Source organism: Colletotrichum karsti (assembly GCF_011947395.1).
Source record: "Colletotrichum karsti strain CkLH20 chromosome Unknown Scaffold5, whole genome shotgun sequence".
Taxonomy (NCBI): domain Eukaryota; kingdom Fungi; phylum Ascomycota; class Sordariomycetes; order Glomerellales; family Glomerellaceae; genus Colletotrichum; species Colletotrichum karsti.
Genome location: NW_024065905.1, coordinates 600,965 through 628,946, shown reverse-complemented (window position 1 = coordinate 628,946; position 27,982 = coordinate 600,965). Strand labels below are relative to the sequence as shown.

Sequence of the window (27,982 nt, the reverse complement as noted above, 5' to 3'; positions counted from 1 at the left end):
GCAAGAGTACCTCTCGCTCGCAATGCTGAAAACCGAACGCCTTTCTATGCAAAACCTCTTGTCGCAATGTATTGATACTCTCGCTTCTTTATTCAAGGGTCGGCCGCCTCGTTGATGCTGTGCTCGTACTCGGTCAACTTGAGTGCCTCCTGTACGTCCGTAACGAAGTGAGACTCTCCGCCGACGAGGTCGATGATGCCCGCCTGGCGCATCAGTCTCCAGATGTGGTGACGAGGGTTGGTGGGGCCACGGCTGAAAAACACTCTAACGCCGCGCTCTCTATAACTGCGTACAATCTCTTCAAGGACTTGAGTGCCGGAACCGTCCAGCGAGGTCACGCCGTGGATGTCAAAGATGACGTTCTTGTTGTGGTGCTCGCCGCGCAGTCTTGGAAGCGCGGGGTGAGCCATACTCGTACCGTACAATTCTAGACGTCGCAGGCGAGCCTTCAGCTCGCCCGTGTTGGCAAAAGTCAAGGGCTCGGGGATCTTGACAATTAGGCAGCCCTCGATGAATTCCAAGCGATCGGGATTCAACTCTGCGTTTTCGAACCGGTGTGTTCCGGGAATACGACCGAGAATCTGGATGCGGGGACGAGTCGAGTGCTTGATGACCTGAAGCAGAGAAAGACCGACGCCGATGGCCATGCCGAGTGTGAGGGAGTAGAAGATGGTGGATACGAAAATAATCGTCATCAGACCTAGTTCAACCCAGCCGCGAATGCGCAAGAAGAACGCGATGTCGTGGGGTGCTTCCTCGAGCAGCGAATAAGCGACAACAGTGATCATGGAGGAGAGAACAGGTTTCTGACGCTGTTAGCAAAGGGCAGTCGACGTTTGTGGGGAGGGAACTTACAGGAAGATAGTAAAAGTAGGGCAGCAAGAACGTGATAGCAAGTAGAGTAAAAAGACTGAGAAAGATGGAGCTCATAGGTGTCTTGCCGCCAGTCTGCTTGTTCAACTTGCTTCTTCCGTACCCACCAAAGGCAGGCAAACTCATGAAGCATGCGCCCACGATGTTGGCGGCGCCGAGTGCTACGAGTTCTCGGTTGGGACTAAGCTGGATGCCATGCGGGCTGTCAGAGCTGCTCAAACTCTTGGCCGCAACAGATGACTCGAAGAACCCAAGCAAGGCGATCAAGAACGAAGTTCCCATCGCTTCGCGGATGTGTTCCATGTGAGACGTCTGGAATGGCCATCTGAAGGTGAAGACGTGGCCGGACGCGGCCTTCACTGGCCCCAGGATCTCAACGCCCTTACTCTCCCAGTCGAAGTGCCAAGACAGGATCGCCGCGATAAGAACGACAAAGAACCGGTCGGGAATGTACGCGACGCCGGGATACTTTGGCGTCATGTGTTTCTTGAGCTCGCGCATGACCATCATGATTACAAAGCTGACTCCGGCCACGATGAAGGTAAGCTTGTGGACATGGTCAAAGGAGCTGAAGATGAACTCCAGCTTGTCCATGCTGCTGCCGTGGCCCACACCAGTTTCCGCGGCATACCTGACAAGGCCAAGCTCGGGAATAGCCTGGTCAACCGCAATGACGAAACCAATGGCCGAGATGAAGCCTCGCAGGAATGGGCGACTGAGAACACTGTCGAGGAAGCCCAAGCGCGCTATGCCGGCCAAAAAGACTGTCGCGCCAGCCATGCCTGCAACAACGCCGCAAATCCTGGCCTGCAATTCCGCATTGTATTCCTCGTCCTTGTCGTGGTCGATGCTTCCTCTAACAACGGATCCAACCAGCAACGATCCAGCAGCTTCAGGTCCTACGACCATCTGCGGCGCGCTACCAAAGATGGCATATATGAAAGGGTTGAAGACGAAGGAGTAGAGTCCGTTGATGGGAGGAACGTGGGCGAGGTTGTCGGCGAGCGAAAGGGCCATCGGCAGGTACAGAGACGCGAGGGTCAGCGCCGCGACAAGATCGCCCTTCAAGTACGACCACTGGTATTGGGGCAGCCAGGTAAGGAGTGGGATGTAGTAGGAGAGATACCTGCGACAGTCGCTGTCAGTTTCTTCCCGTCAAGCATAGGGACACTGGGTGATTGCTTACATCCAGACGGTGTCCTTGAAACCGGCTTGTTCCGCCAGTGTCCTCGAACTCGTCATCTTCTTGCTCTTGATGCTTCTGACGAAGCGCTTTCTCCAGTGATCATCGCCAGTGATTGTGGTAAGCATGGAGTCGAGGATCGGAATAGAAGACGCAGAGGACGAGGGTCTGTCGAGTTCGGCGCTCCTAGCACTGCCGGTAGGACTCGCAGGCCGCGGCGAAAAGGTGCCATTGGTATAGGGCGGGTTGTCGATGAGGACATTTTGCAACAGCGACGTGGACTCGGTCGGGGGAAAGGTATGCGGTCGATTGAGGGCGAGGCCGGCGCGCGGGGTATCTCGACCACCATTATCGTCCGGGAGCGGCGTGGCCAGCGGTGTCGCATCTTCGCGGGTGCTCAAGTACTCGGACTCGCCGCCAACAGAACCAGCAAAGGAGGCAGCGCCAGGAGACTGGACGGGCGGTGAAGCCATGGTGTAGCTTTGTCGCAGTCCGCTTGGGTTCGTAGGCAGATGCTGCTGTGAAGACGGGCTGCGACTCGGCTGAGGTCGACCTCCCGACATTTTTCGTAAGCGAGACAGGGAAAAGAAACGATTCGCTATGGAAAGGCGGCGGCGGCAGACATGCGAATGACGACAGTCAGATTGGCGGGGTGACGAGGTCCAAGTCTCACGTCGAAAGGTATTCCGAGATGGGATTTTGGGAGTTGTCAACCAAACGCCTTGGTATTGTTTCCAAGAGGTTGCAATAGACGTCTCAGGGTCCAAAGGAAAGGAAACGCCACGACCGGTGAGAGAAATGACGAGGGACCGAGTTGGCGGGCGACGGGTACAGACGGACGAGGGGAGTTTGGCGCTGGACCACACTAACACCAGACCAGACGGAAGACGTGACGGGAAAGACGGTGATACGGACGGTTGACGAATGGCTTGTATCAGTTGGGCGGTGGAAAGCCAGGCAGAACCATGGTAAGAGAATTTGTCACGGCGGCGTCGCTGAGTCGCTGACTCGTCCCTTGTTCAAGGCGATGGCGACAGCGGCAGCGACAGAGATTGAAAATCTGTTATGGCATGGATTGACGAGTTGGGATCTGATCCGAACCGAACCAGGAAGGCCGACGGCCAAGGGACCTTGACATGCGGCTGCAACTGCGGCTGCGACTGGGAAAGCAGGCAGGCAGGCGAGGCAGGCTAAAGCTAAGAAGCCGAAGCCCAGGCGCAACGAGAGCGGTCGGTGAATGTTTTTTTTCTGCAAGGATAATCATTCCGTAGTCGCAGTTCACATTGTTGTTGGCGTGTGACATCAATGCTGCTTGGACCACATAATTATGTGTCAGCGGAACTCGATTCGACGACATGGCGAAGGAAGGACCTTCCTGCGGTTACGTACTGATTGCCATGGCCCTTCCCGGTTAGGCTCGACTTCAGTTCGACCGGGGTGTCGGCAAAATCCTTCCGCGCCGAACACGAACGCTAATCCTAAAGAGGCACACCGCCTTCGCAATCTGTTAGATAATGCACGTGAACCCCGCTTCCCGGCCCCTCTCCGACCCCTCCACACCCATGATCCACCTCCACCTCCTCCTGCCTTCCATTCCCGTCGGATGGCCGTCCACGGATATCGCAATCGCAGACTGCCGCACTTGCCCACGGGAAACTTTTACTTTGGCTATCTCCAGGTAGAAATTTCGATACGCAAGATCGTACCTTATGCTCTGGCCACCTCCTTCCTAGCCGTCAAAGCTTGAGGCTTTTAGGAAGAAGATCACAATTGCCATGATTTACAGTTTGGTTCCTCGCGCTATTGCCAAAGTTACGGTTAGATGAACGTCCAAGATCTACAAAATCATGTCTTTCAACGGCGGGCTAAAATGGCTTAGCAGCATATCAACGTTGAGCTAGGTACTTTAGTCCATGATCACCAGAGAATGGTGGTAACGCACCCAAACGTTGGAAGATCCTCTATCCGCACACTGATTCGTCTCGTTCAACAAGCATAACCTGCATCACGTGATCCTCCCCATTCCTCAATGTTTCCTCTTCTCGAGGAAATCTCTTGGCGCAACCAACAGCTACGGGACGTTTGTAGATCTCGAGGCCCACCGCCAAGATCTCGAATCAGATGGCAGAATACCACCCACCGTGCCACCCTATCGCACCCCGCCTCGTCTGGTTTATCCCATGATGGACGCCACAGTCGCACCCAGGCACATCATCCGATTTCTCAACTTCATCGCCGCCAAGCTCATTACTTTCATCCATTGGGGGCCTGGCTAGACTTGCGAATGGAATTTTCAGGCCGCTGACATAGGAACACCAACACCAGAAGCCCCCGCACAGAGACATGTCCTCACTGGCACTGCGTGGCGCCCGCCGCTTGACAAAGTCCAAGTATGTCTACGCCACTCACAAAATACCGATCGAATGCGACGTCTACACGGCCGACGACTTTCCAGCTACCTCTCCGGCCTTCTTGTACTTCCACTCGGGAGGGCTAGTCACCGGCTCCAGATCCTGCGTTCCTCCGTGGCTCGTACAGGCGAGTATGCCTTTTTCGCTGTATCTCAGTATGGCCTCACCCTAACAGCATTCAAGGTCTGCTTCAGGAACAAATGGCCTCTCGTTAGTGCCAGCTACCGTCTGCTTCCCCAGGCGAGAGCTTTGGGGTTGTTCCAAGACGCCGGGGCGGCTTATAGGTTCGCGGCGCGATTGCCAGCTCCCGATGGTACTCCCATTGAACGCAAGGTTATCGTCGGCGGAGGAAGTGCCGGTGAGTTCGGTCGCTGAGACATGTCTTCACCGGCTGGAATGCTGAACACCCAAACAGGTTTCTTCATGGCGTCTCTGACGGCCCATTGGCTCACACCACCTCCCATCGCCCTACTGTCCGTCACAGGCATCACCACTTTCCGACATCGCTTCTTCAACTGTTCCGTTTCGCTTACACCGGAGCCGATTACTCTGCCACAAATAGGCCATTATCTTGAGGACCCGGTATCCGTCGGTACCGTACCCGCCGACAATCCCCAAGTCTTCCACCTCGACAAGTTACTTCCCGACGGGTCCAAAAACATCAACTTCAAGGCCCCCGAAGTGCCAATCTCGGAAGACGAGAAGGCCGACAAGTTTCCACGGGGAGGTCTCTACGATTATTATCTGCATAACAATGCCTTCACCCTTCTCGTCAGTCCCTACGACGCGGGTTATGAGTGGGCCAAGGCCAAAGACGATGATTCGGAAGCGAAACTGAGGGCTTGGCCACCCACAACAATCATCCAAGGCGATGCAGATCACCACGTCGACCTCGCAGTCAGCACACACATGGTCGACTGCCTGGGCGAACACAAAGTAAAGCTGTTCCTCGCAAGAGGCCAGCCGCACCGTTACGAAGCGACCAGGTTCCTCGAGGATGATGTCGACGGCATGGACGCTGTCAGACAAGCTGTTGCCAATCTCGAAGCCGATGTTGCTCTCGCCCTTGGCCAGTAGCACTGTGTCATTTGACTCGGGCGAAGCCGAGCCTGATGCATCTGCACTCTGAAGGCGCAGTTGATCCAGGAGGGAGGGTCGGATAGGTACGTAACCGTCCACGAGCCAAAACCATCTTCGAGGCCACTTGCGAGTAACTTGGTGCATCATCTTTCAAGGCCGCACTCCATCATAGGGATGTTTGCTCTGAAATGGTTTCTGCCTCTTCCCGACGTCTGTACAACTGCGGGCTGAGAGCATGACGCGCCCTGTATTCCTCCGGGAAGATCTGACACAAAGAACCCCGCCGTACAGCCTTGCCTATTGACTGCGAAAGGGTCAGCCCGAGTGGAACACTGCGAGTGAAGAGGAAAACATCACACGTTGCACGAGAAGCCCCCATCACGAGGGCCGCCATCTAGCGCAGGAACTTCGCGAGATCGAGCAGCTGAATCGCCCAGCCCGCCCCCACGGCCACCAACCAACGCCAAAAACATCGTCGTCGACCTTCGATCACAAAACACCCCCAAATCCGCAGGGACGTGATGTGACTGACGATGCATCAAAGTTGCCATTCGTCACTGATGAAGAAAGTGGGACGCGCGCCGCAGATCCCAAAACCAAACCAACAAGCCCGCCAAGCGCCGTGATTGGGCGCCGTCCAAGTGCCGCATTGATGTCACCTCCGAGCTGGGCGCTTCCGGTGCCAATCCCGCCCGTTTTCGGGGGTGCGGGGGCATCCCAATCTCATCACATCACATCACATCCAGACCATCACCTAAACTCTCCGGGAGAAGAGAAAGAGGGGGGCCAAACAACATCGCGAGATGCCCTCACCGACATCACAATGTGTGTGATTCCGCTATTCAACAGCGTGTCGAAGGAGGGACCGTGGCGTGCGTTTTGACGAATCAGTTTGTTGGTCCCTGGAATCCGTGTGTTTCTGCAGGAGTCGGCACACACACACCACACTTGTCAGCCCGGGCGAGGGATTGCAGATGGAACAACCATTGGCGAAAATGGACCCCAATGCCGGGAATGGCATGCACAGCGATTCCCGCGGCAGTCTTACCTTACATGGCTCCTTGTGTCCACTCGATCATCACCCTCGTCGGTTGCCATAGGTATATAACAGACGCTTTCCGTCCGGCATCTCATGTCTTCGGCCTGCTCACCGTCAGACTCCGGCAGTCCAAGATACCCACCATACCCAAAGTACTCATTCTCATAAACCTTCCACTCGTTTCTACATCACAACATGGCTATTCACCAACTCAAAGGACTTCTCTGCTGGGTCACAGCTCTAAGCTTTGCCGCACTCGCAGCTGGATCACCGCTCCCAGACATAGTCCCGCGCGCACTTACAAACTCAGACGGCACACCATCCACCCTCCTCATCAACCGCAACCTCCAATTCACCCAAGACTCAGAAGCCCACCTCGCAAAACGCTTCCCCTTCTCCGCCGGCCGGGACGAGTGGTGCGGCGAAGTAGCCGAGGACCCAGCGACCGACTTCTCCGCCTCGGCGCCCCTGGCCGCGGACTGCGCGGCCCTCGTGAGCTCTTTGAACAACCAGAACGGGTTCTGGACGCTGCAGCCGGGCGATTTCGGGACCGGAGGCGAGTGGGCGCGCGTCGCGGGGAGCGGCACGTGTAGTTTCGCGGCGCGGTACGCGGACGCGGGGAGCGCCGCGAGTCCGGTGAGGATCGGGACGAACGATATCCGGTTCTACGCGAACCGGTACGCCGTGCTGGAGCGGGATGGCAAGTTGGGGTTGCAGGGGACCGTGCAGTGTAATAACGACGAGAGGATGGTGTTTGTGACTTGGGGGTTTATACGGAGTTAGTTGAAGGGAGACTAATCTATGAATAATCTGGGGCAGGTTCGATGCCCCAATACCATCGTCGTTGTTCATTATCCTTCATGGCAGTCTGCCGCTTGTTGTCGTCCGTCGTCCTCGTTATTGCTGGTTATTAGCAGACGACCATCATTAATAAAATCTACCTGAGTTCTAGGCAGTCTGGCTAATACGATCATTAACTATCACTGTGAGTGTCCAGGTTGACACGCTCACCACACCTTCGCATTCGCATTCAGGAGACGAGCCGGCATTCGTGATAACTCGATGGTCGGCAATGAGGAGATCACTAATCACATCACAACCCTGGGGTTTGTAGTCCATCAAAGACCCTGACCTAACATTGAGATGACGTAGGAGCTTCATCTTTTCCAGGGATTCAGTACGAAGTAGGCCCCTTAATCAAGGACGTGAGGAAGTCGAGCCAAGGACAGATGATTCTCAGCTTCTTCAATGAAACGGACGATCAAAACAGTCATTAGATGTGGTAGTCGTACACTCGTTTTCATTCTGTTCTTGCTTCTTGTACATTATCCAAACTACGCCATCCATTATACAACCTCGTTGACAAACAAACCAGCCATGCCCTGGCCCGTGCCGATACACATGCTAGTCAAGAGGATCTTCTTCTTCGTCCTGCGCAGCTCGCTCAGACCAGTGACGATCTGTCTCGCGCCGGTGGCGCCGAGAGGGTGGCCCAGGGCGACGGCGCCGCCGCGGGGGTTCATCTTGGCCCAGTCCAGGGCCAGCTTGTCGCGGCAGTAGACGGCCATGCTGGAGAAGGCCTCGTTGATCTCGACAACGTCGATGTCGGCGAGGGTGAGGTTGTGCTGGGCGAGCAGCTTGGGGATCGCGACGGACGGGCCGATGCCCATGATGCGCGGGGCCAGGCCGGCGACGGTGGAGCCGACGTACTTGGCCAGGATCGGCTGGCCGATCTTGACGGCGGTGGAGCGCTTCATCAGGAGGACAGCGGCAGCTGGTGTTTTGTCAGTGATTTGTACTTTGTTACGTCGGACCACAGTGTAGACAGAAAACTCACCTCCGTCAGTGACCTGACTGGCGTTGCCTCCGGTGGTAGTAGGACCCCACTGCGGGAACGCGGCGCGGATCTTGCCCAGGCTCTCGGCGGTGGTGCCGGGCCGGATGCCCTCGTCCCTGGTGAGCGTGACCTCCTTCGTCTCGCCGTCGGGGCCGACGATCTTTGTCTTGATGGGCACGATCTCGTCGTCGAAGAGACCCTCCTTCTGCGCCTTCTCGGCCCTCTGGAAGCTCTCGGCGGCGTACTTGTCCATCTCCTCGCGGGAGATGCCGAAGTCGCTCGAGACGTTCTCCGAGGTCCAGCCCATGGGCTGCATGCAGTCGGCGGCCTCCTGGGACTGGCTGACGACGGCCTCGTCGAAGGGCTGGTCGAGGGCGTCGCCGCCGATGCTCATGCTCTCGGCGCCGAGGGCGACGCCGACCTCGATGGAGCCGGTGGTGATGGCGTGCGCGATGTCGGCGGTGGCCTTGAGGCCCGAGGAGCAGAAGCGGTTCACGGAGGAGGCGCCGGCGGTGTTGGGGAAGCCGGCCGCGAGGGCGGCGGCGCGGAGCTTGTAGGCGGCCTTACCGTCGGAGACCTGGCACGCACGAGAGATGTCAGCAAGACTTGTGTAGGTTGTGATGGGGGTTTGGAGGATACGTTGTTACGCACATTTCCCATGCAAATGTCCTCTACCAGGGCAGGGTCGATCTTGGATCGCTCGCGGACCTCCTTGAGGAGGGCGTAGATCATGTACTCGAGGGTCGTGTCCTTGAAGCCGCCCTTCTTGGCCTTGGCCAGCGGGGTGCGGATGGCTAACGTGATGACGATGTCGTCGGGGTTCTTGGACTGGCTGTGAGAGGAATTGGTGTCAGCGCGTGTGGCCGGAGACATTGTGGTGCAGAAGCCGAGCATTATCCGAGCCGTGCTTGACGGCAGATCACATGTAGGCATCGACGTACATTTGGTTGATGGCGCTACCTGGGGCCAGGTGCTTCACGATGGAGCCAATTCGCTCGAGAGCCATGATTGCTGCTGGTATCGGTCGGAGAGTACGATTCGGAGAGGACGACGACGGGCAGAGGTAGACACGGCGACTTTGGCGAGGACGAAGAGAGGAGAGGAGGTTGTGGACGGTGGTAAATAAGCTCGAGAGTTTCGTCGTCCTGTCATGAAAGGAGGGGGGACCGGCAAAGTAATGTAGGCCGCCCGGTAGACATGGTTGGCGTCGGGGTTGCCCTGAGCTGCCGGCAATCGCGTCGGGTTCGGGCCTCCTGGGTTCCAGTGTCTGTTCCAAACCCCAAGACCCAGCGCTCAAAGTGGCTGTGGGGGAGGCAATTGGGCCGAGGCATCTCGGCCAGCGAACCGGCCAGTCAGAGTCGAGCGCACTGAGTAATGGGGATGCCGTGGAGTCTGGGGTGCAGTAGCGTCTGTGATAAATTATGTTAGTAACTTGGTGTAAGATCTATGTCGCATGCTAACATTTACTATCTCTATTCTTCCCCAAGGTCCCCTCTTTGTGCCGTCCGTCGGCCCATCTGCCGCAACGATTCCCGGTCTTGCCGAATGACAGGTCTGTCATCCGTAACCTTGGGCCGGCCGGAATTAGTGAACAAGGGTGTTGACCTTGGAGTCGATAACATGGACGTCGGCGTTGGCTTCTTGTGATCTGAAAACACACCCAAAAGTGTCTTGGAAACGGGCGACACTCTTGATGTCAGCTTATCGAAATCCAGGGCTGCTGAGATTAGGCAAGGCTTGTACAAAGCTTCCATCGGATCTTGAACTGACCTGGCTCAGGAGCGTCCCAATATTCCCCATTTGTTTGATTCCACGAATACGCACAGAAACGTCCGCTCTTTGCAGGATCATGACGGTGTCCTCCATCAGAAGACATATCCGGCCACCGGAAGAACCAAACAACCCTTTCAAAACCACGAGCCCGTCTCCGCCTACTGAGGCTCGTCCGTTCAAGCTAACAACATCGACCGCATGCCTAGCTTCACCCACATGTTAGCTGTTGCGAAGATCAATTTCGCCAGCGGGCTCGTCATGTGAGGTTTGTTGGCTGCTCACCACTCATCGGATGACATTTCATATCACGCGGATTTGAGTTCACCAAGATGATGATTATTAACTCTCGGCTTAAGCTTCCATCAGATACCTTGGTCCTCGGTTCTGGAGCCGGGTAAGAACAGCGTAGAGGCAGTTTTGTTGTCATGTCTATCCAATCCCTATGAAACCCGCCACTTGTTCTTGTTCCCTTCGCTTGGGTTATGTACCCATTCCAGTCTATAACCATAACCCAGTAGTAAGACATTAGCAATATGTAATGCGTATTGGGTTATAATCCCATATATCCGTCTATATCGCGTGCGAATATGTTCTCAGAGATGGGGCTGGTCCCCATCTAACTCTCCAGAAATATCCATCGTCAGCTCAAAATCCTCGTGTGAGTGAATCGTAAACACCATGTACATAATAACATTCATGATCAGAGCGAGAAGGCCATCGCCGCGGATACGATGGTCGCCACCATAGCCACAAAAACAGGCGCCCCTGGCCTCCTTCCACTTCCGGACTGAGGGTTGACTCCAGTGGCGCTGAGGCCCAGGTACCACGATCCAATGTCGGTCAGTTTGCCGTCGTTGTTGAGGAAGGACGCATTGGGGCCAACATTGCTGGTCTTGGAACGGAAGGCGCCGAAGTAGGTGTACCGTTCGATGTAGTCGATGCGGTCGAAGTACTCGGCGCTCATGTTGTAGAAATCTTGCGTGGCAGCGAGGTCCTGATGGGCGTAGGCATACTCGGTAACCCAGATCTTGGCGTCCGGGAAGCTGAAGCTTGTTAGAAACGGCAGTTCGGAGTTTGCTGGAAGTACGGGCAACGGAAAGGAACATACTTGGCTCTGCGTTCACCAATGTGGCTGGCCAGTCCACCAAAGTTGTCATACCAGTGAACAGGAAGAAAGTCGTAGGTGCAGTTCTTCTTGTCCCCTCCGCTGCTGATCAGATCGGAACAGTTGCCCAAGAACTGATGCAGCCACGGCAGGCCGGCCGGGGCACCGGTGCAGGCAGGCAGACCGAGCTTGATGCCCATCTCGCCCAGAGGAACGAAGTTGGCGACCCAGGCCTTGGCGGCGATGGCAGGCGCGATATCGCTGCCGCCGTACATTGAGGGGCCATCTGGTTCGTTGAAGCCCAGGACGTGGGTGATGTTGATGCCCTTATCCTGGATCAAGCTCTTGACTGACTTCAAAAAGGTGGTGTCTTCGGGGTTGGATGAGACACCCCACATCATGGGAACGAACTCGAAGTCGGACTGGGGCTTCGAGGCGAAGGCGGGGCTAGGAATCTCTTGGTAGTTGTAGTACCATGTCAAGTCGGAGCCGGTCTGAACCCAGACCTGGTTATCTTGAGGCCAACTGGCGTTGGGTGTGAAGACGAGACCGCGTTTTGATGACCTCGTCTGGGCGGCCACGAGGGGCAAGAGGGCGAGGAGGAATGTGGGGAGCATCGTGGGCGGAAACCAGAGACTGGGGCGAACCGGGTCGGATCGATGCGAGGGTCTTCGGGACGAATGTGACGACGTCGATCACGGCGACGTGACCTGGGGCGGTCGATCCACGGAGTTCGTGGGGCTGCGTGTTTCGCGATTCTCGACGGTGAGATGAGTGGCCTGGTTGAATGAGTACCGTATTCACCAGCGTCAATTGAATGAGCGTGGGATGATTGCTGATTGTTGTCGAGGCACGAAGACGATTCGACAATGGCTAGGTAAACGAATGAAGGGAGGAAATGAAAACCTCAAATGAGCATGACCAGGTGGTGAGATGAAAACGGATGAGATTGAGAAGCTCAGAACTCCAGGAAGAGAGGGGAGAAGGAGGAAACAAAAGTTCGTTCTTGTTCACTGTCTCGGGCGACCGACAGGCACCGCAGCGCACTGCGGCAAGCCAGGAGAAGAAAGCGCCTACTGAACTGCTAGGGGCCCATCCCGTTGGTTCTGGCTGGCGGCCATGTCGGTGTTGGCGTCTGATGGCGTTGCCGGCGCAGGCGAAAGACGGGGGTCACGGTCGCGACGGGGTGGTGGTGATTTCCAGCTGGACCTGATTCCGTGAGAGAAAAAAATAAAAAATAAAAAAAAAATCGGTAGCGTGGCTCTCGATAAGGGAGGTGCAGGTGCGGCAGCCATCATTCCCGGGTTGGGTGGTGGGTGGCAGGCACCTTCAGCTCGAATTACTGCAGTGAGCAAAGTCCAGCCAATAATGCCAATTAATGCCATCCACCCGCCAAGCACAGCGAGTCTTACAATTGGCCTTGGTCATTACGAGAAACGAGGTACGAAATGCAGCCTTTGTCCATTGGACTTGGCAATGAGACCTGGATTCATCGGTCCTTTGATGGTGTCCTCCCAAGCCTGGGCATGGGCAGATGGACTTGGCGAAGCCGGCGTGTCTGATCAACGAGGCAAGGGATATCTCATGACGAGTGCTTTCTTTCCTTCAATTAGTGTCTTGATGTGTGTCACGACATAAGAAATGCTATTATTCATGGAACCCGATGAGTTGATCAGAATACAGCGATGGACAAACCGCGATTGTTCCTGCCTCGTGGTTGTGGAATACGGCGTACAAGGTGGGTACAAGGTGGGACGGGAAATGGCCCCTGCGCGCCCCGAGCGCCACTCAATCAAAAGGACTTACGGGTCCAGGTCCACCGGACCCGCAGCTTAAACTCAATTAAGCATGGTCTTCCCTTGCGCTTCCCGGATCGGGTCCCGTCGCTCCTCCTTCCACTCCAAGCACAGTCCAATGGATCTTTCCTGCTTTGTTTGGTCCCTCAAACACCAAAACACCAAAACACCGACCGGGCTGCGCTATCGACAACGGCTGCGCCAGGAACGCGCAGTCAGTACGTACTCCTTGCCGTCTTTCCCTTTCATCATCTCAGTCACAGCGGCCATCAATCATCAATCATGTTTCCGCTTGATCCGCCGCACGTCATTCTTCCTTCCAAGGGGTCTCATCCTCCCTTCTGCCCCTGAGAGCCGCATACACCAAGACGTTGGAACGGACCCCTTGCTTACCAGACCTGTGCCGGCCACATCGCAACGGCTTTTCTTCAACGTCAACACCAGACACGAGCCATTCTGAGACTCGTCGACTGAGAACTCAAGACATCGAAATACTTGCACGGAATGTTTCTAGCGGCATCAAGACGTCAACTACCACCCCCAATCATCAAATTGCTTACTCCTCCGGCAATGGTAACGGTGAAGCCACCGATCAATTGCCTGACACCTCGATAAGGAACGTCCATTCGGAACACCAACGTGCGGAGCGACGCTTGAAGTCAAGATGGATTCGCATGCGCGACAGCAAACCAATCTCGAAACCTGCTTGAACTATCGGCCAGCGTTCCCTGCTTCTTTCGATCCATCCATTTCACGACCGGTTCTCTGTCAGCCAACAATGTAGCTCGTGGGCCTGCTCAAGTCGACAGGAATAGCTACCACACTCGCCTGCCTTTGACTGGCCAACGTTATTGTTCCCATTATGGACCATCTCTTCTTTCTTCGAAGCCCTCCCTACGTACATTGTCGAGTCTACTATGGGAGCTGCTCGTCAAGATAAGACAGGCTTCTCTCAAAGTGCCGGCTCACCATCTTGACAGTCTCTTCTTTCTGTTATCGTTCTCTCGGCCTTATCCCTTGCTCGTCTCCCAAATTCTGAACCGTCCATTCGTCATCTCCTACCAAGCGCCACCGCGACATCGTAGTTCCAGCGCCAAGCCAACCTTCCAAGGCACACGCGAATCGCTTCTTCTCGCCACTTGTCGATGGATATTGGTTCGTCCACTGCTGAACCACCATGGGCAGCTCGGGAGAGGCCCCAGGGCAGAGGTCCTTGGAACCCGCTTACATGGACCGTTCCTACACGTCCATGCACTGGTTCAAGGGCGAACCATGGACGCGGCCTGGTCAAGACCTTCCCTACCAGCATCGGAATCAAAGGCAACAACTTCTTCGCCTTGATGTCGGGCATCCTGACTTGATACCCATCGATAAGAAGAGCGAGGCGCAGAGCCTGACCGCATCCATGGCGCAACGGGTCCAGGAGGCTTGGGATGATGCTCAAAATCTCATCGCGTCCAATTTCAATGTCAATTTCATCACTGCCCCGCTTGATTGGTTCACACCAGACGAGCTGAAGGAGTTTGTGGAGGCTTCATGGATGGAAGTGACGAACGGAGGTCAGCTTCCGAACGTCCGTAACATCGATGTCCGCGAATTCATTCGACTTTATAAGACATCCGACGTATTCACAGAAGCCGTCGAGGCTCCAAATTCATTGGCGGACGAGGATTGCGACGACTACAAAATCGATTACTGGCATTTATTATTTAGGAAAGATCGCCTTCCTGACGAGGAGCATCGACGAAGATTCTTCATGTTCCAATTTTTGAACAAAGAAGACTTGAGTACGCCAGAACTCTTGCGCTGTCTCATTCTCAACCGCATCACAAATCATCCACGAAACTTCGCTCGCGCTGATTGGGAGGGTTGCCATCTGGGGTTCGCCAGCAAAATCTCACTAAACCAGCAATGCGACAACTGGTTCATGGGGTTCCCAACCGAAGAAGAACGAAACATCGGGTCAAACGCGAGCCGAAGCGAATATTACAGTGGCTATCCCATTGTCTTCAAAGACCCGACCGAACACGACACCGGGTCTGGGTTATTCGACCACCTACGCAAAACCGGCCGTATCGTCAGTTGGGGTGAGGGCATGGTGGTACTAGAGGTCCAAGCATTGACTCTCAAGTTCGTTGTCGCCATAGCCAAAAGGATAAGAGACGATGTGGAACGCCGCCGACGGAATGCCTTGGACCTCAATGGTAACGGGGTGTCCAGGCATCTCCTAATATGGCGTGCCCATACTTGGAAGACTATTCCCAAAGAAATGCTCACGTTCGATGTTAGGGGGACGGATCTGGTCGCTTGTCATCAATTCTTCCCGCCTGCCGCCGCCATTGTGCCATGGGACGAAGAGTTCACCACTATTCTGAAGGAACGAGTCGAGCTAGCCGAGCAAACCATATTCAATCTCTGGCATGACCCATTCTTCTTCCAAAGATGTATTCACGACCAGTTGCGCCAACATTATGGTCATGTGGTTGAAGATCAGATACGCGGTCACGGAAATCCTTTGTTGCATATCACAAACTCCGATATCGATGCGAAGAAAGCTCTAGTCAATGATCTCATCAGACGGGTAGTCAGATGGGCAGCATTCAACCTTGAGATGTGGAGATGCCTTGCAGAAAAGCTTCAGGCCTTGCGCGAGATGGCTAAGAGTCACGGAGTCAGGCTTGACAAATGGAATCCAGACCTCAGCCAGCCAGGGGGTATTCGGGACTCGTGGATCGACTTGGGATTTCACGCCCGCTGGTTCGCTGAACGCCATGCTATCCACGCAGCTGACCACGGCGGCTTCCTCTCTGCGGGATCTCTCAGGTCATATTTCAAGCGTATCAGCTCGTGGGAGATCATGAAGCCGCCAGTCCCCGGGGACGATTGGGCTCTTCCGAAGGACTTTTTTATGAAGATTGGCTTTGTCGTCGATGGAACCCGTAACGATACTGTTGATGTGAAGGATCCTGAGCACACCAACAACGGGGCAGATCAAACGGCAGTGTCAGCTTTGCTCATGCATGTCGGACTCAAGAACGCGAACACGATGGGCTGCATCGGCCTGCACAAGTTGATACAGGCAATGCGCTTCGATCGTCACAATGCACACTCAAGTCTAAGGATCCCGCCGATGGTCAGCGATGACTACGATAATCTGTTTTGGACCGGGTTACTATCTCTGCGGATGGAGGCTATTCGGCCCTTCAGTGACTCCATCGCAAAACAAACATTCAGAACCAACAAGCACAACGTTGGCAACATCGGAGCCTTCTTCAAAGAGTACGATCAATTCCCCTTCGAGCAGCATGTCGACGAGAACACGCTCAGACTGGTTCACTGGTCTCTTGGGGTTACCTACTCCCCGTTTTCGGCCCTGAAGCTAAATCGACCTGCCGGACTTGTTCAGAATTGGCTCCAGGACTTCTGGGTTCAGATCATATGCTGGCTCGAGTCTGGAAGTGCCAAATCCTGTACACCTCCAGCCCGCTCATATCGAGACAGCGGCGTGTCTATGGAAGTTGAGGGCGACGACGCGGAAGATTTGGATATTGTCACCCAGCGTACCCGAGATATGAACATTGCTGCACTCAATAATTTCCATCCTTCCATGGGTCGCATCAACCAGTGTCTTGGCGAGCTTGTCAAGGAGCTAGGTTTGGAGGACAAGGAGATTCCTGACAATCAGATGTCGGAAATAAGATCTTTTGCGGCCGTCTTCCTCTGCAAATTCCTCCAACCATACATGATGGGTGAAGGTGATATCAGCGCCGACGACGTTTTGAAGGAAACGGACTCCGCTCCCAAAGCCGTCTGGGGTCTTCTCTTGCAACAGGGGATCGGGCCGGACGAGGTGCTTGACATGTCGACACACGAAGCGCAGATACTCTTTGCCCTGCAGGCTTTTTCCGCATCTCTTTTGGAACGGGATGTACTCGATATACACGCTGTCCACGATAATCAAGACGGTCGGCCAAAACTAATCAACATGATCCGGCGTGCGGACGCCCGAGGAGTGGAAAAGAAGCGCTCAAAGAAAACAAAAAAGCGCAGCAGCGAGCGACTGGCAAAAGCTAGACCGAGGAAGCTTCTAGAATACCTCGACACCCTAAAAAGAAAAGAATTTCGTCCAGGACACGAAACGTTTGGCATTAAGAGAATATGCGGCAATATCTCATCGATGCAGCCGGCAGGCTACGCGGAACCCACCGAGGAATACCGTCCTCCGCCTGGCTTCGAACGCCGCACCGAGGTGGAGCATGCACCAGTCAACGTCAGCATCAAAGCAAAGACCCTCGAGCTGTGTCGCCAATGGTGGCAAAGTGCCTACACCGTCGAGCAGAGAGCACTGAAAGAGCGCTGCGTGCTCAGGGGCAAGGACTGGGAGACGGCGGACATTATCTTGGGAGATTTCCCGGGCGAGGTCAACTACATGGGCTACATGTCTTTCTGCCTCCGCCTCGGTTTCAACATCGAGAACCGCGAAGGTTCTCGGCTCGTCATGACATGGGCGGAGCGTTGCCGTTTCCCGAAGCCGGCCAAGCCGACGATTGTCATCCACATACGACATCCAGGCGGGGTGACCCGCAGACTCGACGTCGACATCATCGCAAGCTGCAGGAGGACCTTTAGGAAAGATTTCGGTGTCACTGTCGAATTGATTGAGAGGTTGTATGGGCCACGGCAGTAGCGGACTTTGTCAGTATCGACTTGGATGGGAAGGTTCGCGACTGGAGCAGGGTGTTTGGGAGATGGAAGATAGGCTTGGGTCATCAGTTGCACGGCGTATAGGTGTCTGTTCGGAAAAGATGTGAAGGACGACATGGTCGATGACATGGGAAAGATGGGAACGACATTTACATTGGTCACGGAAAGGCGCTTTACCGGAGTTTGGATGGACTTGTTTTCTTAACTAATGAGCTTTCTACCAACTTTGACGTTCGATCTCTGACTTCCCTCTGCCACCGCCTCCTCTGCTTTCTTACGTATCAAGACCGCCCGCCAGCCTGTCTCTCCACATCCCCCGCCCCCTCCGCCGGCCTCTGAGCCAACTCCTCGGCAGTGACCCGTTCCTGCTGACGCGCAAGCCGCCTCCAGGCCATCGTCTTCTTGACGTCGTACGCAAAGTACGCGATGAAGGAGACGAGTAGGATGACCGTCGCGACGAGGATCCAGATTAGTAGAGCCTGTGTGTAGCCCATGGTTGCTGCGATTATGAGGTTTCGTGGTCTCGGGTGGAGTAGTTAAACTGTGATTGGTTGCTAAGGCTGGGGTTTGAGATGGTTTTGATTGCTCAGGAGTTGTATGGAGTGTTGAATATCGGAATTGGGTGTGTTGCAGATGACCTGGAGGTTGGATATATATCTCATGTCTCGCTGCGGTGATTCAGAGTCACCGGGAAATGTCGTTCTCAAGGCGTGGTGATTCAGATACGATTTCTGCGTTTTCGTGAAGAACCCATCAGAACAGCACAATACTTGTGAAGTGTATCGCGATTCACTAGGAGGAGATACCACGGCGGGCATGAAGCAGTATCAGAAGTCATGGGGAGGAGATATCGAGAGTGGATCGGAACCGGACTGTGCCGGATGCTGATGTTTCTGTGCTCCCGGGGAGTTCGTCTAAGGACAATCTAGAACGAAGTTCATAGGTAGTGACAGACCGGGTTCGCAGTTGGTTTGGACGTCAGTCGTTGGGCTTCGCATAAATCATGGATCTGGGTTGGGGGTCTTATCTCCAATACGAGGCAAGCAGTGGGATCATAGAAGAAGCCAGGTATATCGATGACATCTCTTTCCCGGGCTGCTCAGACGAAACTGTAATCTCTTTATCAAGCCCTTACACTATAGCTTCAACCATCTTCGTTGTATACAACGCTACCAAAACAGCACCTCGTTGCCCAAAAGACAATGTCACATAATCTACGTCAGGACGCTGACACGCTGAGTGTTCATGAAAGAAAGAGCATAGACTTCATGGTGTGTTGTTGAAATCACGGCTGGTTCGGCGCGTGTACCACGACACGTCTACCAGAAGTACATCACTGTCATCGCACAAGAGACCCAGAGGTTCTTAAATATGTCAAGCGATTATGATTATCAGGAAGACTATCCCATATGTGACAAGACCAAAACCCAGATCCCCCAAGCCGATAAAAGCAAAGCGAAGGGTATAATGCTATGTGCAATCCCACACCAAAATGTTGTATCCCCGTTATTCCGTTGGCCCCCCGTCCCCCGCCCCCCAAAAGACGGCCGGTGTCCCCGTACCGTGCCGTTGTCCCCGTACCTGTATCCGTGTTTCCTTGTACCCCCGGGGGGGAAGTTGAGCTTCCCCCCACCGTCTTACAATGAAGAACCGTGTCCGAAGCCCCGCCTCTATCACCCAGTCCCCGAAACACGCCGGCCGGGGTTGCTCTCCGGAGCAGCCACCATGTTAAAATCAAAACCAAGATAAATGCAAGAGTGTAAAGAAATGTATGAGATTGAATGAGAGAGGGGTGGAGAGATGTGTGTGTGTGTATGAGAAGATCGCTGTATGGGGCGGGTGGTGTGGTTGTCGAGGGTAGGAAAAGCGAGCGATGTGATATAGTTAGCAGTGATAGTTGAGAGCAGTTATGAGATTGCCGAGTTGTATTGTCGATAAGCGGTTCCGGTGGAGACGAAATGCCGATAACCAGACGCCCGCGGGATTGGAGGATGGCGAGAGGTCGTAATGGCGAGAGGAGTGTCGAGTCAGCATTCGAGGTTGTAGCGAGCGATCGTGTAAGGAAAAGATTCGCGCCAATGTAGCCAAGTCTATCACCGAATGATCCGTACAGAAACGCCAGTGTATCCTTCTATATGACGGAGAAATCTGGTTCCAGGCTGCGTCAAGTTCTGAAACGAGGACGGAGGTGCATGTAGTTGATGGAAAAAGAGGGGTGGATGGTGTGAGAAGTCGACGCCAAGAACGACGAGCCATCGCAGTACGCGTCGCTAGTGAGGTCGTTGTCGGAGGTGCATCAGCCCGCGCGCCCGTGTTGCCGATCTCGGGGTCGAGAACGCCGCTCTAGCATGGTCGTAGCCGTCGAGATGGAGGGTCGGAACGGCTGTGTGAGAATAAAGTGAACCGCGCCACCCGCGGTCGTAAGGCAACAGCATGCCAAGCAAGGGTCGAATCCGGTGGTGGGGTGGTTTGTTTGTCCAGGTCGCGTCGTTGATGCTGGCTGTTTGGAAGTATCTTGCTTGATTCTGGTCGCGTCGAGGATTTTCGACACCTACTGGGCTGAGGGTGTCAACAACAAGTGATATGGCTCATGTGAATGGTCCGGGTGAGCCCTTCAACCCATGTAGGAACATCGCGGGTACGCCAATGCACGGCCGAAGAGGTATAGCGGGAAGGCAAGCGAGTGGTCGGTAACAAGTTGAATCGGAGGCTTGTGGTGCGATTCCATGGTGCTAGAGACAGGCGGATTCGGCGCGCTGTTGTTTGAAAGGTCCTTGACGCAGATGATGTACGTCATGCAGGCCGGACGGATGCAAGCTGCCCCTCCATAAGACGATCACCAGATACACCCCCAACCCATCATGCACGAGGAGTGCGGCCAATGAGGGGTCGGTATGGCGACTCGAGGCTGGAATGTGTTATCGAGGTGCAGATGGTAAGAGGTCGGTCGCGATAAGCTGCGTCGAAACGAGCATCTCCCCAACGCCAAGTCGCTTGTCTGCAGCCGAAGAAGGCGGTGAATATAACCAAGGATTGTCGAGAGTGCAGAAGAAACATCGAGACCCCGCCTCTGCCATAACTTGCAGTGAAAATAGAGAAGAGCAGCGAGAGGGATGATGCATCGGAGAAAGTAGCCTGTCCCATGTCCATGTCACCCAAGGTCTCCACTTCTTGTCCGTCGATGTCGGGGAGTGGGGCTGGCGCATCGGCCGGCCAGAGCGGGGCGTTGGCCGTCTATTTCGGGAATGGTGGAGGCCGTTCGGGAGAAGTCGATTGGTCTGCGCCACAGCAGCTGACAGCCCTCCGGGTTCCACCCATCCACACCGTCGAGACCGCAGGTGGACGAGACCGGGGGGGAGCAACCCGTGGACCCCTACACCACCACCACATCCAGTCGTCTTTCTCCTTCGTCTCCCCTCTTTGCGTAGCAGTCCATGCCGTCCGATGCTCCAAGTACCGTCCCCAATCAAATCAACGACGTCCCTTCAGGCCTCCTCTTGATCTTTCGTTTCCAGACTGTCCTCCTCTTGTCTTGTCCCCATGCCTCGTTCACGCGGCTGCCATCAGTATGTCACCCCCCGGTGATGGCAGTGACTCACTTCCAGCACCCTGACAAGGCTCTCTCGTGCTGCTTGCTCTTCACGCTTGCGCCTCACCAGACGCGAAGCACACCACCCCTTATCCCCAGCTCGTCGCGCACCTGGACCGTAGGCATGCGCCCTCACGCCCGCCGGGGTGCCTCGCGGCTTCATGCCCGTTGCGCCCCGTCTCCATAGCCGCCACCACCGTACACTTGATGGCTCGGGGCGTGGTGTGCCGTCATGGACTGATACTGCTCGGCGTAGGTTGTAGGAGCGTGCATTGCTGGTATCGTAGTGTCCCATCTGCTAGGTGCCGGCGGAGGCGTGTGCTGGTGTCCGATCGGCGTGTGCAATCCGTTCCCGTACGAGCCAGACGGCATCGAGCGACTGTCATAGCCTGTAACAGCTGGCAGAGGTGCCGCCAGGCGCAGACCAGATTGTCGTGGAGACACGGCTGTGAGCGCGGGTGAGAGTGTTCGCGGGGGCGCGGTCGAATACGCGGGCCAACTGTGCGTGCTGCCCGCGATGGATCGGGGCGACGTCAATCCTTCGTGGTGGACCTGAGACGGAACACCGTAGGCACTGACATGGTCCGACGCAATCGTCGGGGCCGGTGGCGTCGGCAGAGGCGGGTAGACGCCGACGGGCGTGGGTGTCAAAAGGTGAGATGCGGGAAGCGTCGATGAAGGGCTGGCGCTGTACTTGCCAATGATCTTCTTGAGTGCCGACTCGAGTATTTTCCACGGGAACACCTTGACGTCCTTCTCGATGTTCCTCGGCTTGGGGTTGGGGAAAGCCATGATAATCTTGAAGAACTCCTCCGAGTCCGCCTTGGCCTTGCTGACAGTCAGAGGACGGAAACCTTCAAGGTTGCGCCGGATGCGGTTCTTCTCCTCAACTGTGAACCTGGCCGGGGCCACAACAAGCTGTTCAAGCAGGTAAATGGTGTCGACAGACGTGACGTAGCACTCGTTCTTCTCCGCCCACCAAATGCAGCTGATGCAGATACTGTTGGGCGGTCGCTCGTTGACGTTGACGGCCCTGAATGTCGACGTAAGTGTTGAACCCGTTTGCTTCTTGTTGAACATGACGATACGTCTCCGGTTGGACCATTCCTCGGGTGACCAGTCTACCGCCATGGTGTCGAGCTTGCCAACAATCTTCAAAACAGCCTTGTTGGAGTAGGATCCCCAGTGGCTGTATCCTGAACTTTGGCCCCCGCCAGGTGAGCTGGGGATGGAGCTGGTCCTGACAAGCTGGGGAGTTGTGGCCGATGGCATGGGCAAGGGGGTCAAGCTTGGGCGTGAGATTTGCGTGTGCGTGATGGGCGGACCCGGGTTTCGGTATGCCTGCCAACCAGCCATCGGCGGTCGCAACGGCGGCGGCACGGCGCGGGGGTAGTGCTGCTCCGTAAAGGAGTTGGTTCGGTAGGCGCTGAGCATGCTGTTGTTCTGGTCTTGCGAAAAGCTGCTTCCATAGGGAGCCTGCGCCGACTGTTGCGGAGCGGTTGCGAAGTCGTAGGTATTTGTACTGGGTTCGTTACCCAGCTGAGTGCTTGCTGACCTGGGTGACTGATGTTGTTGTTCAGGTGACTTGGATACCTTCCTCGTGATGTCGTCCGAGCTAGCACCTGGGCCGCCCAAGGGTGCTTCGTGATATACAAACAGGCCCACCGCCGTCCTCGAGACTTCGTCCCCGTTTTCCGTCTCAATCAGGAGCGAAACGGGCACGTTCTCGCTGGGGCAGCTGGTGATCACGAAAGGAGGCGCATCCGCCGAGACAGTCAACATCGTGGAGCTGTCGTCCTTGATAGTTTCTGCCGGGACCTTATTGGCTCCAAAGACGAGGGAAAAGTACGGCGCCACTGTAAGGAGATCGTACGGCGACGAGACCTTCACAAGCACCTTCGTGCCGGCGATCCCAGAGCTTGGCTGAAAGGAAACCACCGATAGGCCGACATTGCCAACAGACATGTACGGTGCCACCGCACTGTTGGCCGCGAACGCGCTCTGGTTCATCTGGGCCGCCGTGAGTTGAGATGCCCCGCCATGCTGGGCGGGATAAGCTTGCGCGCCATACTGTTGATAGGCGGCATCCTCATACCCGCGGGTCGAGTCGTACCCTGTGATGGCCATGCAGTGTCAGCGAGCTGAACCATGAGACTGTGAGTCTTTGCTCGAAGAAAACGTACCGTGGATTGGGCCTGGCTGGTGTTTCCCGTAATGGGACATGGGGAGGAGACCACCTGGCGGGGAGTCACCCCGAAGGTCTCCGTTTGCCCTTGCGACCGCCTCTTCGTACTTGAGGGTCACCGTCTCTGGTGAGTCGAGGCCTTCCTCGCCGATGATTATTGGCCTTTGAGGATGGAAGTCGGGCTGCTTTCAGGGAGAAACAACTGGTTAGCCTTACAAGACTCCGATCTGAGATTGAGATGGGGCAAGCCCTCTTGAGTTGTTGACAGTATCAACGTCTCGGGAGTGGCTCAGCCCGGTGCTCCGGCGATGACTTGACTCACTTCAAAATGCTTGTAGGAAGCACACTCAAACTTCGCAGCAGACATTCAAGCTGTTGGGAAGGGTGCACTTGGGGAAGGATGTCTGTTCTGTTGCCGGAGAAAATGCAAACCACTGTTTCGGGAGCGGCGTTGCGACGACAGGAAGAGACTATGGCCTTGTGGGACCGTCGAAGAACAAAGGGGGAAAGGGAGAGATATGTCTTGAGATTACTGTGATTAGAGTGAAATCCACAGGTGGTTGCGAGATCAAGGCCGTGCAAGTGCGAGGAAAGGGAGGATCCCTAAGAGAGGCGAATTAGTCCCAGTAGATTCTCCCGCCAGGTGTGGTTTGAGACACCGTACTCAGGTATGTAGATGGCGTTACCGAGCCTGCCAGTGGCGCTAGGAAGCTGGTAGATCGGCTGGCTTGACTCTCGAAGAGCTGATACGACAGGAATTAGGGAGCTGAATGTCGACGCGGCTGATTCTGCGAGGTCAGGAAAGTCGAAGAATGCGTGTTGGAGGAAGCCGGGAAAACTTTGGAAGGCTGAGAGAATATCCAGGAGCGGCGATCTTAAACCAAGACCGACGTCTTTGAAGGTGAACGTCGCGGGAGAAGGACTCAGACCGATGCACCTGTCATTGGTCGCTGAGCTGCTGGCAAACCGAAATCTGAAATGGAGTTTCGGGAGGATCCAAAGATTCCAGCGCGGTGGTTACCGACTGAAAGGCGTTCGTGCCAGAGCGGGTTCGCTGGAATGCAAGTCAGCCAGAAACCCAAAGATTGAATGGTCGGTGCTGCTTCGCAGGAACTGCTGGCCGGACGGCAGGTTGCAGCGCGAACCATATCGGCTTCCTGCTGGAGTTCGTGGCCCTGCAACTGGCGCGGGCAGAGGAAGGGGATCACGTACTCAACCGTTGGGACCAGGATGCTCGCGAGAGCCGGGTCCAATCACGGCTCGGAGTTGTCGACAAACGGATAGACGTGGTTCGCGATGCCGAACCAGTGCAGCTGGACCGTGCTTCGTTCGTTCGTTCTGCAGACCGACGGCGGACCTGTTCGCACGACCAACAAGCAGCTGTTAGAAACAGACGTCAATGGGAAATAAGCCCAAGGTCCCGCAGCACTCTTGCGCTTCCTTTGGCATGAAAGGAGGAGGCGGACTTGCGAGGCCTACCAGAGCCGGGATATTAGACGGGCATGGGCAGAAGCGGCGGGCAAGGTCGGTGATGTGAAAGGAAGACAACAGAATGAGAGAAAGAGATGGGAGGCGAGAGGGAGAAACGTGGACTCAGAAAGTCAGACTGTGTCGCTGATTTTGTTGCGGGGTGAGGCAGGTAGAAGAGGAATGCTGATGAGGCGCGAAGAAGTGGTGTTGCATTTCTCGGAGAGGTCGACAGATAGATAGCAAGGCGCTCCAGTCTCCTTGCAGGCCACGGTACGTTGTTATGAACGTGAAGTAGAGCTTCGACGACGACGAGTCTGTGGCGACACAAGGTCCGGCTGGGCAGATCCACACGGAAGGAACAGGGACCTTGCGAAGATGATATTGCTTTTCCTCTGCTTGCCGCACTAACAGCGAGCTCACGCACCAATAGCTCCGTCCTGGGGTTCCCGACGGCCCTCCCTTACAGTAGCACCCCTCGTCGTTTCTTTTTGAGGAGGGCTCTGTTTTCTGCCCTGGCAAGTGCAGGCCGTCTAGCCTGCGAGTGACTTCTCGGTGGTGAAGGAAGAAGAACGACCAAGCAAGGCTCCCAGGCCGGGTGACATTTGTGGGGATGAGGGGAGAGGAGGGGGAGGGGGGTACGGATACAGAGCGTGGAGTACGATATCGAGAGGAAGAGTAGTACGTAGTATAGAGCGTGAGGAAGTTGGAATGACAGGGCCGGGCATGGATAGGGGCGCCGTTGAGATGCGAGATTCCAATTGTCTTATGAGCTGCAAGGTTCCATTGATCTGAAGAGAAAGGGTGGGGGAGAAAAAGTCAGTCGTTCATTGGGGGCGTACTACGCGCGTGTGTGTGGCTGTAGCCGTCGACGATGATGATGAACGTGGGACCTCTTCAGCTGGCAGAGTTGTGAAGTTCGGGGATACTTTGGTGAGAGGCGGCAGAGAAGGCCGGGGGTAGACAGGGGAACACGGCTGTCAGTCTGCTCATGTGTCCGTCTGGCATGCTACTCGGACACCGCAAAAGAGCTTGGCCATTCTGTATCCTTGACGGATGGGACACGGGGTGGTCGTTCTAGGAGGCGAAAGAAGCAATGGAGGCCCCCCCCCCATGCAAGGAGACTGGAGAAGAACCAGTCGTTCGTGCCAGAAAAGAAGGAAACGGCCGACAAGAAGGCGGGAATGACAAATGACGGGAGCCACAGGGACCCGGGAAGAGGACCAGGTATCGTTTGGGGGACGAAGAGAGGACAGAAAAGGAGAGAAAGAGTGAGAATGAGAGGAGAAAAAAAAAGGAATGATTGATGGCACTTACTCAAGATCGGCCGTGATGGGCAACGCAGTGCAGCAAAAGCAGAAGAAGCAGTGCCGGGGCAATGCTGGTCGTCTCTCGGTACGTATACTTCGAGATGGCACACACGCAACACACACATTCGCACCCACCCACACACACTCACACACACACACACACACAAAATATTGCTGGTGCAAGATTGCCGTGTAAGTCGATGGACGGAGTGGAGAATGGCGTGTGGCTGTTGGTTGTTGCTCCTTCTCTCGGCAGCTTCAGCTAGGCCCAGTACAGCGGGAAGAGAGCTTGAGCTCGAGCTTGAACTGAGAGCAGGAGCTACAACGAACGAGAGCGATAGTAAGGGAAATGGAGTACAGCAAAAGGGTGTACACAGCCGAGAAACAGGTGTGGCTCGAATGACGATATCTGTCGGTGTCGACGCTGCGAACCATGGATTAGCGTGATTGGCCATAGCTCCTGTGAAGCAGCTGCAGCAAGCCCAATGAGATGACGGGATGGGATGAACAAGAGGAATGGGAATGGCCGTATGGCATGTGGCCAGGATTAGGACGAGCCGGGGACCGTCTAACGGCAGGGAGGGAGCGTGGGTAGCCTGTGCAATCGGGACTCAAGCGGCGCGCTCCAGTGTCACTGGATCTGGCTTGGATACTACCGACCGGCTGAACCCTTGCATGCGTCCGTCCGCCTCTAAACCTTGCACCAGACGGTCCTGTCAACCCATGTACATGACCGCAGACAGCCTATCATAACGAGGATATGCTGAGGATGAACGAGATGCGCCGTGTGCCTGTGTCTGTGCCTGTGCCATTTCAGGACGTGGGATGAACGGGGGTGGTGGGTATGGAGATGAGATGAGATTGAAAATCTGAGGGGAAATGGAAGATGCGGATACAAAGTGAAGGTGCAGTAAACGAAACAAGCATGGAAGCCAAGAAAGTTTCCCAAGGCATGTAATGTAAGTAAAGTAGTTGATGGGGGAAAAAAGGGTACCCTGGACACAGGTATGGAGACCGGTGGAAGTAAAAAAGAGGAGACCGGGAGATCCGCGCCAAGGGAGGTCTGGGTACGTTGCGGTACAGGAAGAGATGATGAGACGTACATCTGATGTGACCACTGCCAGACAGCAACGGTACGTAGAGACGGCCTCTCAAGTCCGTATCTTCTATGTCCTTATACCCTTTTTCGTTGGTTTGCCTGATTTCCCTCTCTCTTCTTGTTTCTCGGTCCTGCTCGTGTTGGGAAGATGAAGGCGAGATACCGCAAAACAGCAACCAAAAGAATTGGCCGGAGAGCGTTGGTTTCGTCCGGCGTCGTTCGCGGACGAGATCGGAAGCCCAAGGAGATCTCAAGCCCAAAAGGCCAAGTTATGTAGACGGGCAAAAAGAGACGTTGGGGTCAAATCCAATCAATGGCCAGTGTCCTCTCGGCTGCTTAAGCTCCCGGGGCGCATCTGCCAAATGAAGATCTCTGATACTGGTGTGGAGTGGCCGCAAATTATCCCGACGGGAAGAAGGGCTGTCAAGATGTTAGATTCGTTACTCTCTGTACGTCAGGGCTGGTCGCGGTGCTCTGTACCGGTTCTGCTTATTTTCTTCCGTATTCTTATGCCTGTTTTGGGCCATGATC

The 27,982-nt window shown here is 55.2% G+C and overlaps 8 protein-coding genes across 8 annotated transcripts; 3 read left to right on the top strand and 5 right to left on the bottom strand.

Annotated features, from left to right (window-relative positions):
• Positions 1-92: 92 nt before the first annotated feature.
• CkaCkLH20_02191 (sulfate permease) lies at positions 93-2,529 on the bottom strand (the record flags this gene model as incomplete). Its single annotated transcript, XM_038884910.1, has 3 exons — positions 93-806; positions 856-1,999; positions 2,060-2,529. 3 exons carry the CDS (start codon positions 2,527-2,529, stop codon positions 93-95), a joined length of 2,328 nt encoding a protein of 775 aa, XP_038749698.1.
• A 1,870-nt stretch (positions 2,530-4,399) lies between these two features.
• Positions 4,400-5,544, top strand: CkaCkLH20_02190 (endomembrane protein 70-like protein; the record flags this gene model as incomplete). Its single annotated transcript, XM_038884909.1, has 3 exons — positions 4,400-4,598; positions 4,643-4,825; positions 4,883-5,544. 3 exons carry the CDS (start codon positions 4,400-4,402, stop codon positions 5,542-5,544), a joined length of 1,044 nt encoding a protein of 347 aa, XP_038749697.1.
• Positions 5,545-6,781: 1,237 nt separating this feature from the next.
• On the top strand, positions 6,782-7,369 carry CkaCkLH20_02189 (uncharacterized protein; the record flags this gene model as incomplete). The annotated part of the gene is made up of 1 exon (XM_038884908.1): positions 6,782-7,369. One exon carries the CDS (start codon positions 6,782-6,784, stop codon positions 7,367-7,369), a length of 588 nt encoding a protein of 195 aa, XP_038749696.1.
• Positions 7,370-7,932: 563 nt separating this feature from the next.
• Positions 7,933-9,429, bottom strand: CkaCkLH20_02188 (3-ketoacyl-ketothiolase; the record flags this gene model as incomplete). The annotated part of the gene is made up of 4 exons (XM_038884907.1): positions 7,933-8,360; positions 8,424-9,000; positions 9,075-9,255; positions 9,365-9,429. 4 exons carry the CDS (start codon positions 9,427-9,429, stop codon positions 7,933-7,935), a joined length of 1,251 nt encoding a protein of 416 aa, XP_038749695.1.
• A 1,467-nt stretch (positions 9,430-10,896) lies between these two features.
• CkaCkLH20_02187 (uncharacterized protein) lies at positions 10,897-11,918 on the bottom strand (the record flags this gene model as incomplete). The annotated part of the gene is made up of 2 exons (XM_038884906.1): positions 10,897-11,239; positions 11,305-11,918. 2 exons carry the CDS (start codon positions 11,916-11,918, stop codon positions 10,897-10,899), a joined length of 957 nt encoding a protein of 318 aa, XP_038749694.1.
• Positions 11,919-14,274: 2,356 nt separating this feature from the next.
• CkaCkLH20_02186 (uncharacterized protein) lies at positions 14,275-17,784 on the top strand (the record flags this gene model as incomplete). Its single annotated transcript, XM_038884905.1, has 1 exon — positions 14,275-17,784. One exon carries the CDS (start codon positions 14,275-14,277, stop codon positions 17,782-17,784), a length of 3,510 nt encoding a protein of 1,169 aa, XP_038749693.1.
• Positions 17,785-18,082: 298 nt separating this feature from the next.
• Positions 18,083-18,295, bottom strand: CkaCkLH20_02185 (uncharacterized protein; the record flags this gene model as incomplete). Its single annotated transcript, XM_038884904.1, has 1 exon — positions 18,083-18,295. The coding sequence occupies one exon, from the start codon at positions 18,293-18,295 to the stop codon at positions 18,083-18,085; it is 213 nt and encodes a 70-aa protein (XP_038749692.1).
• A 3,254-nt stretch (positions 18,296-21,549) lies between these two features.
• Positions 21,550-23,942, bottom strand: CkaCkLH20_02184 (uncharacterized protein; the record flags this gene model as incomplete). Its single annotated transcript, XM_038884903.1, has 3 exons — positions 21,550-23,504; positions 23,574-23,760; positions 23,898-23,942. The coding sequence occupies 3 exons, from the start codon at positions 23,940-23,942 to the stop codon at positions 21,550-21,552; spliced, it is 2,187 nt and encodes a 728-aa protein (XP_038749691.1).
• Between the last annotated feature and the right edge of the window lie 4,040 nt (positions 23,943-27,982).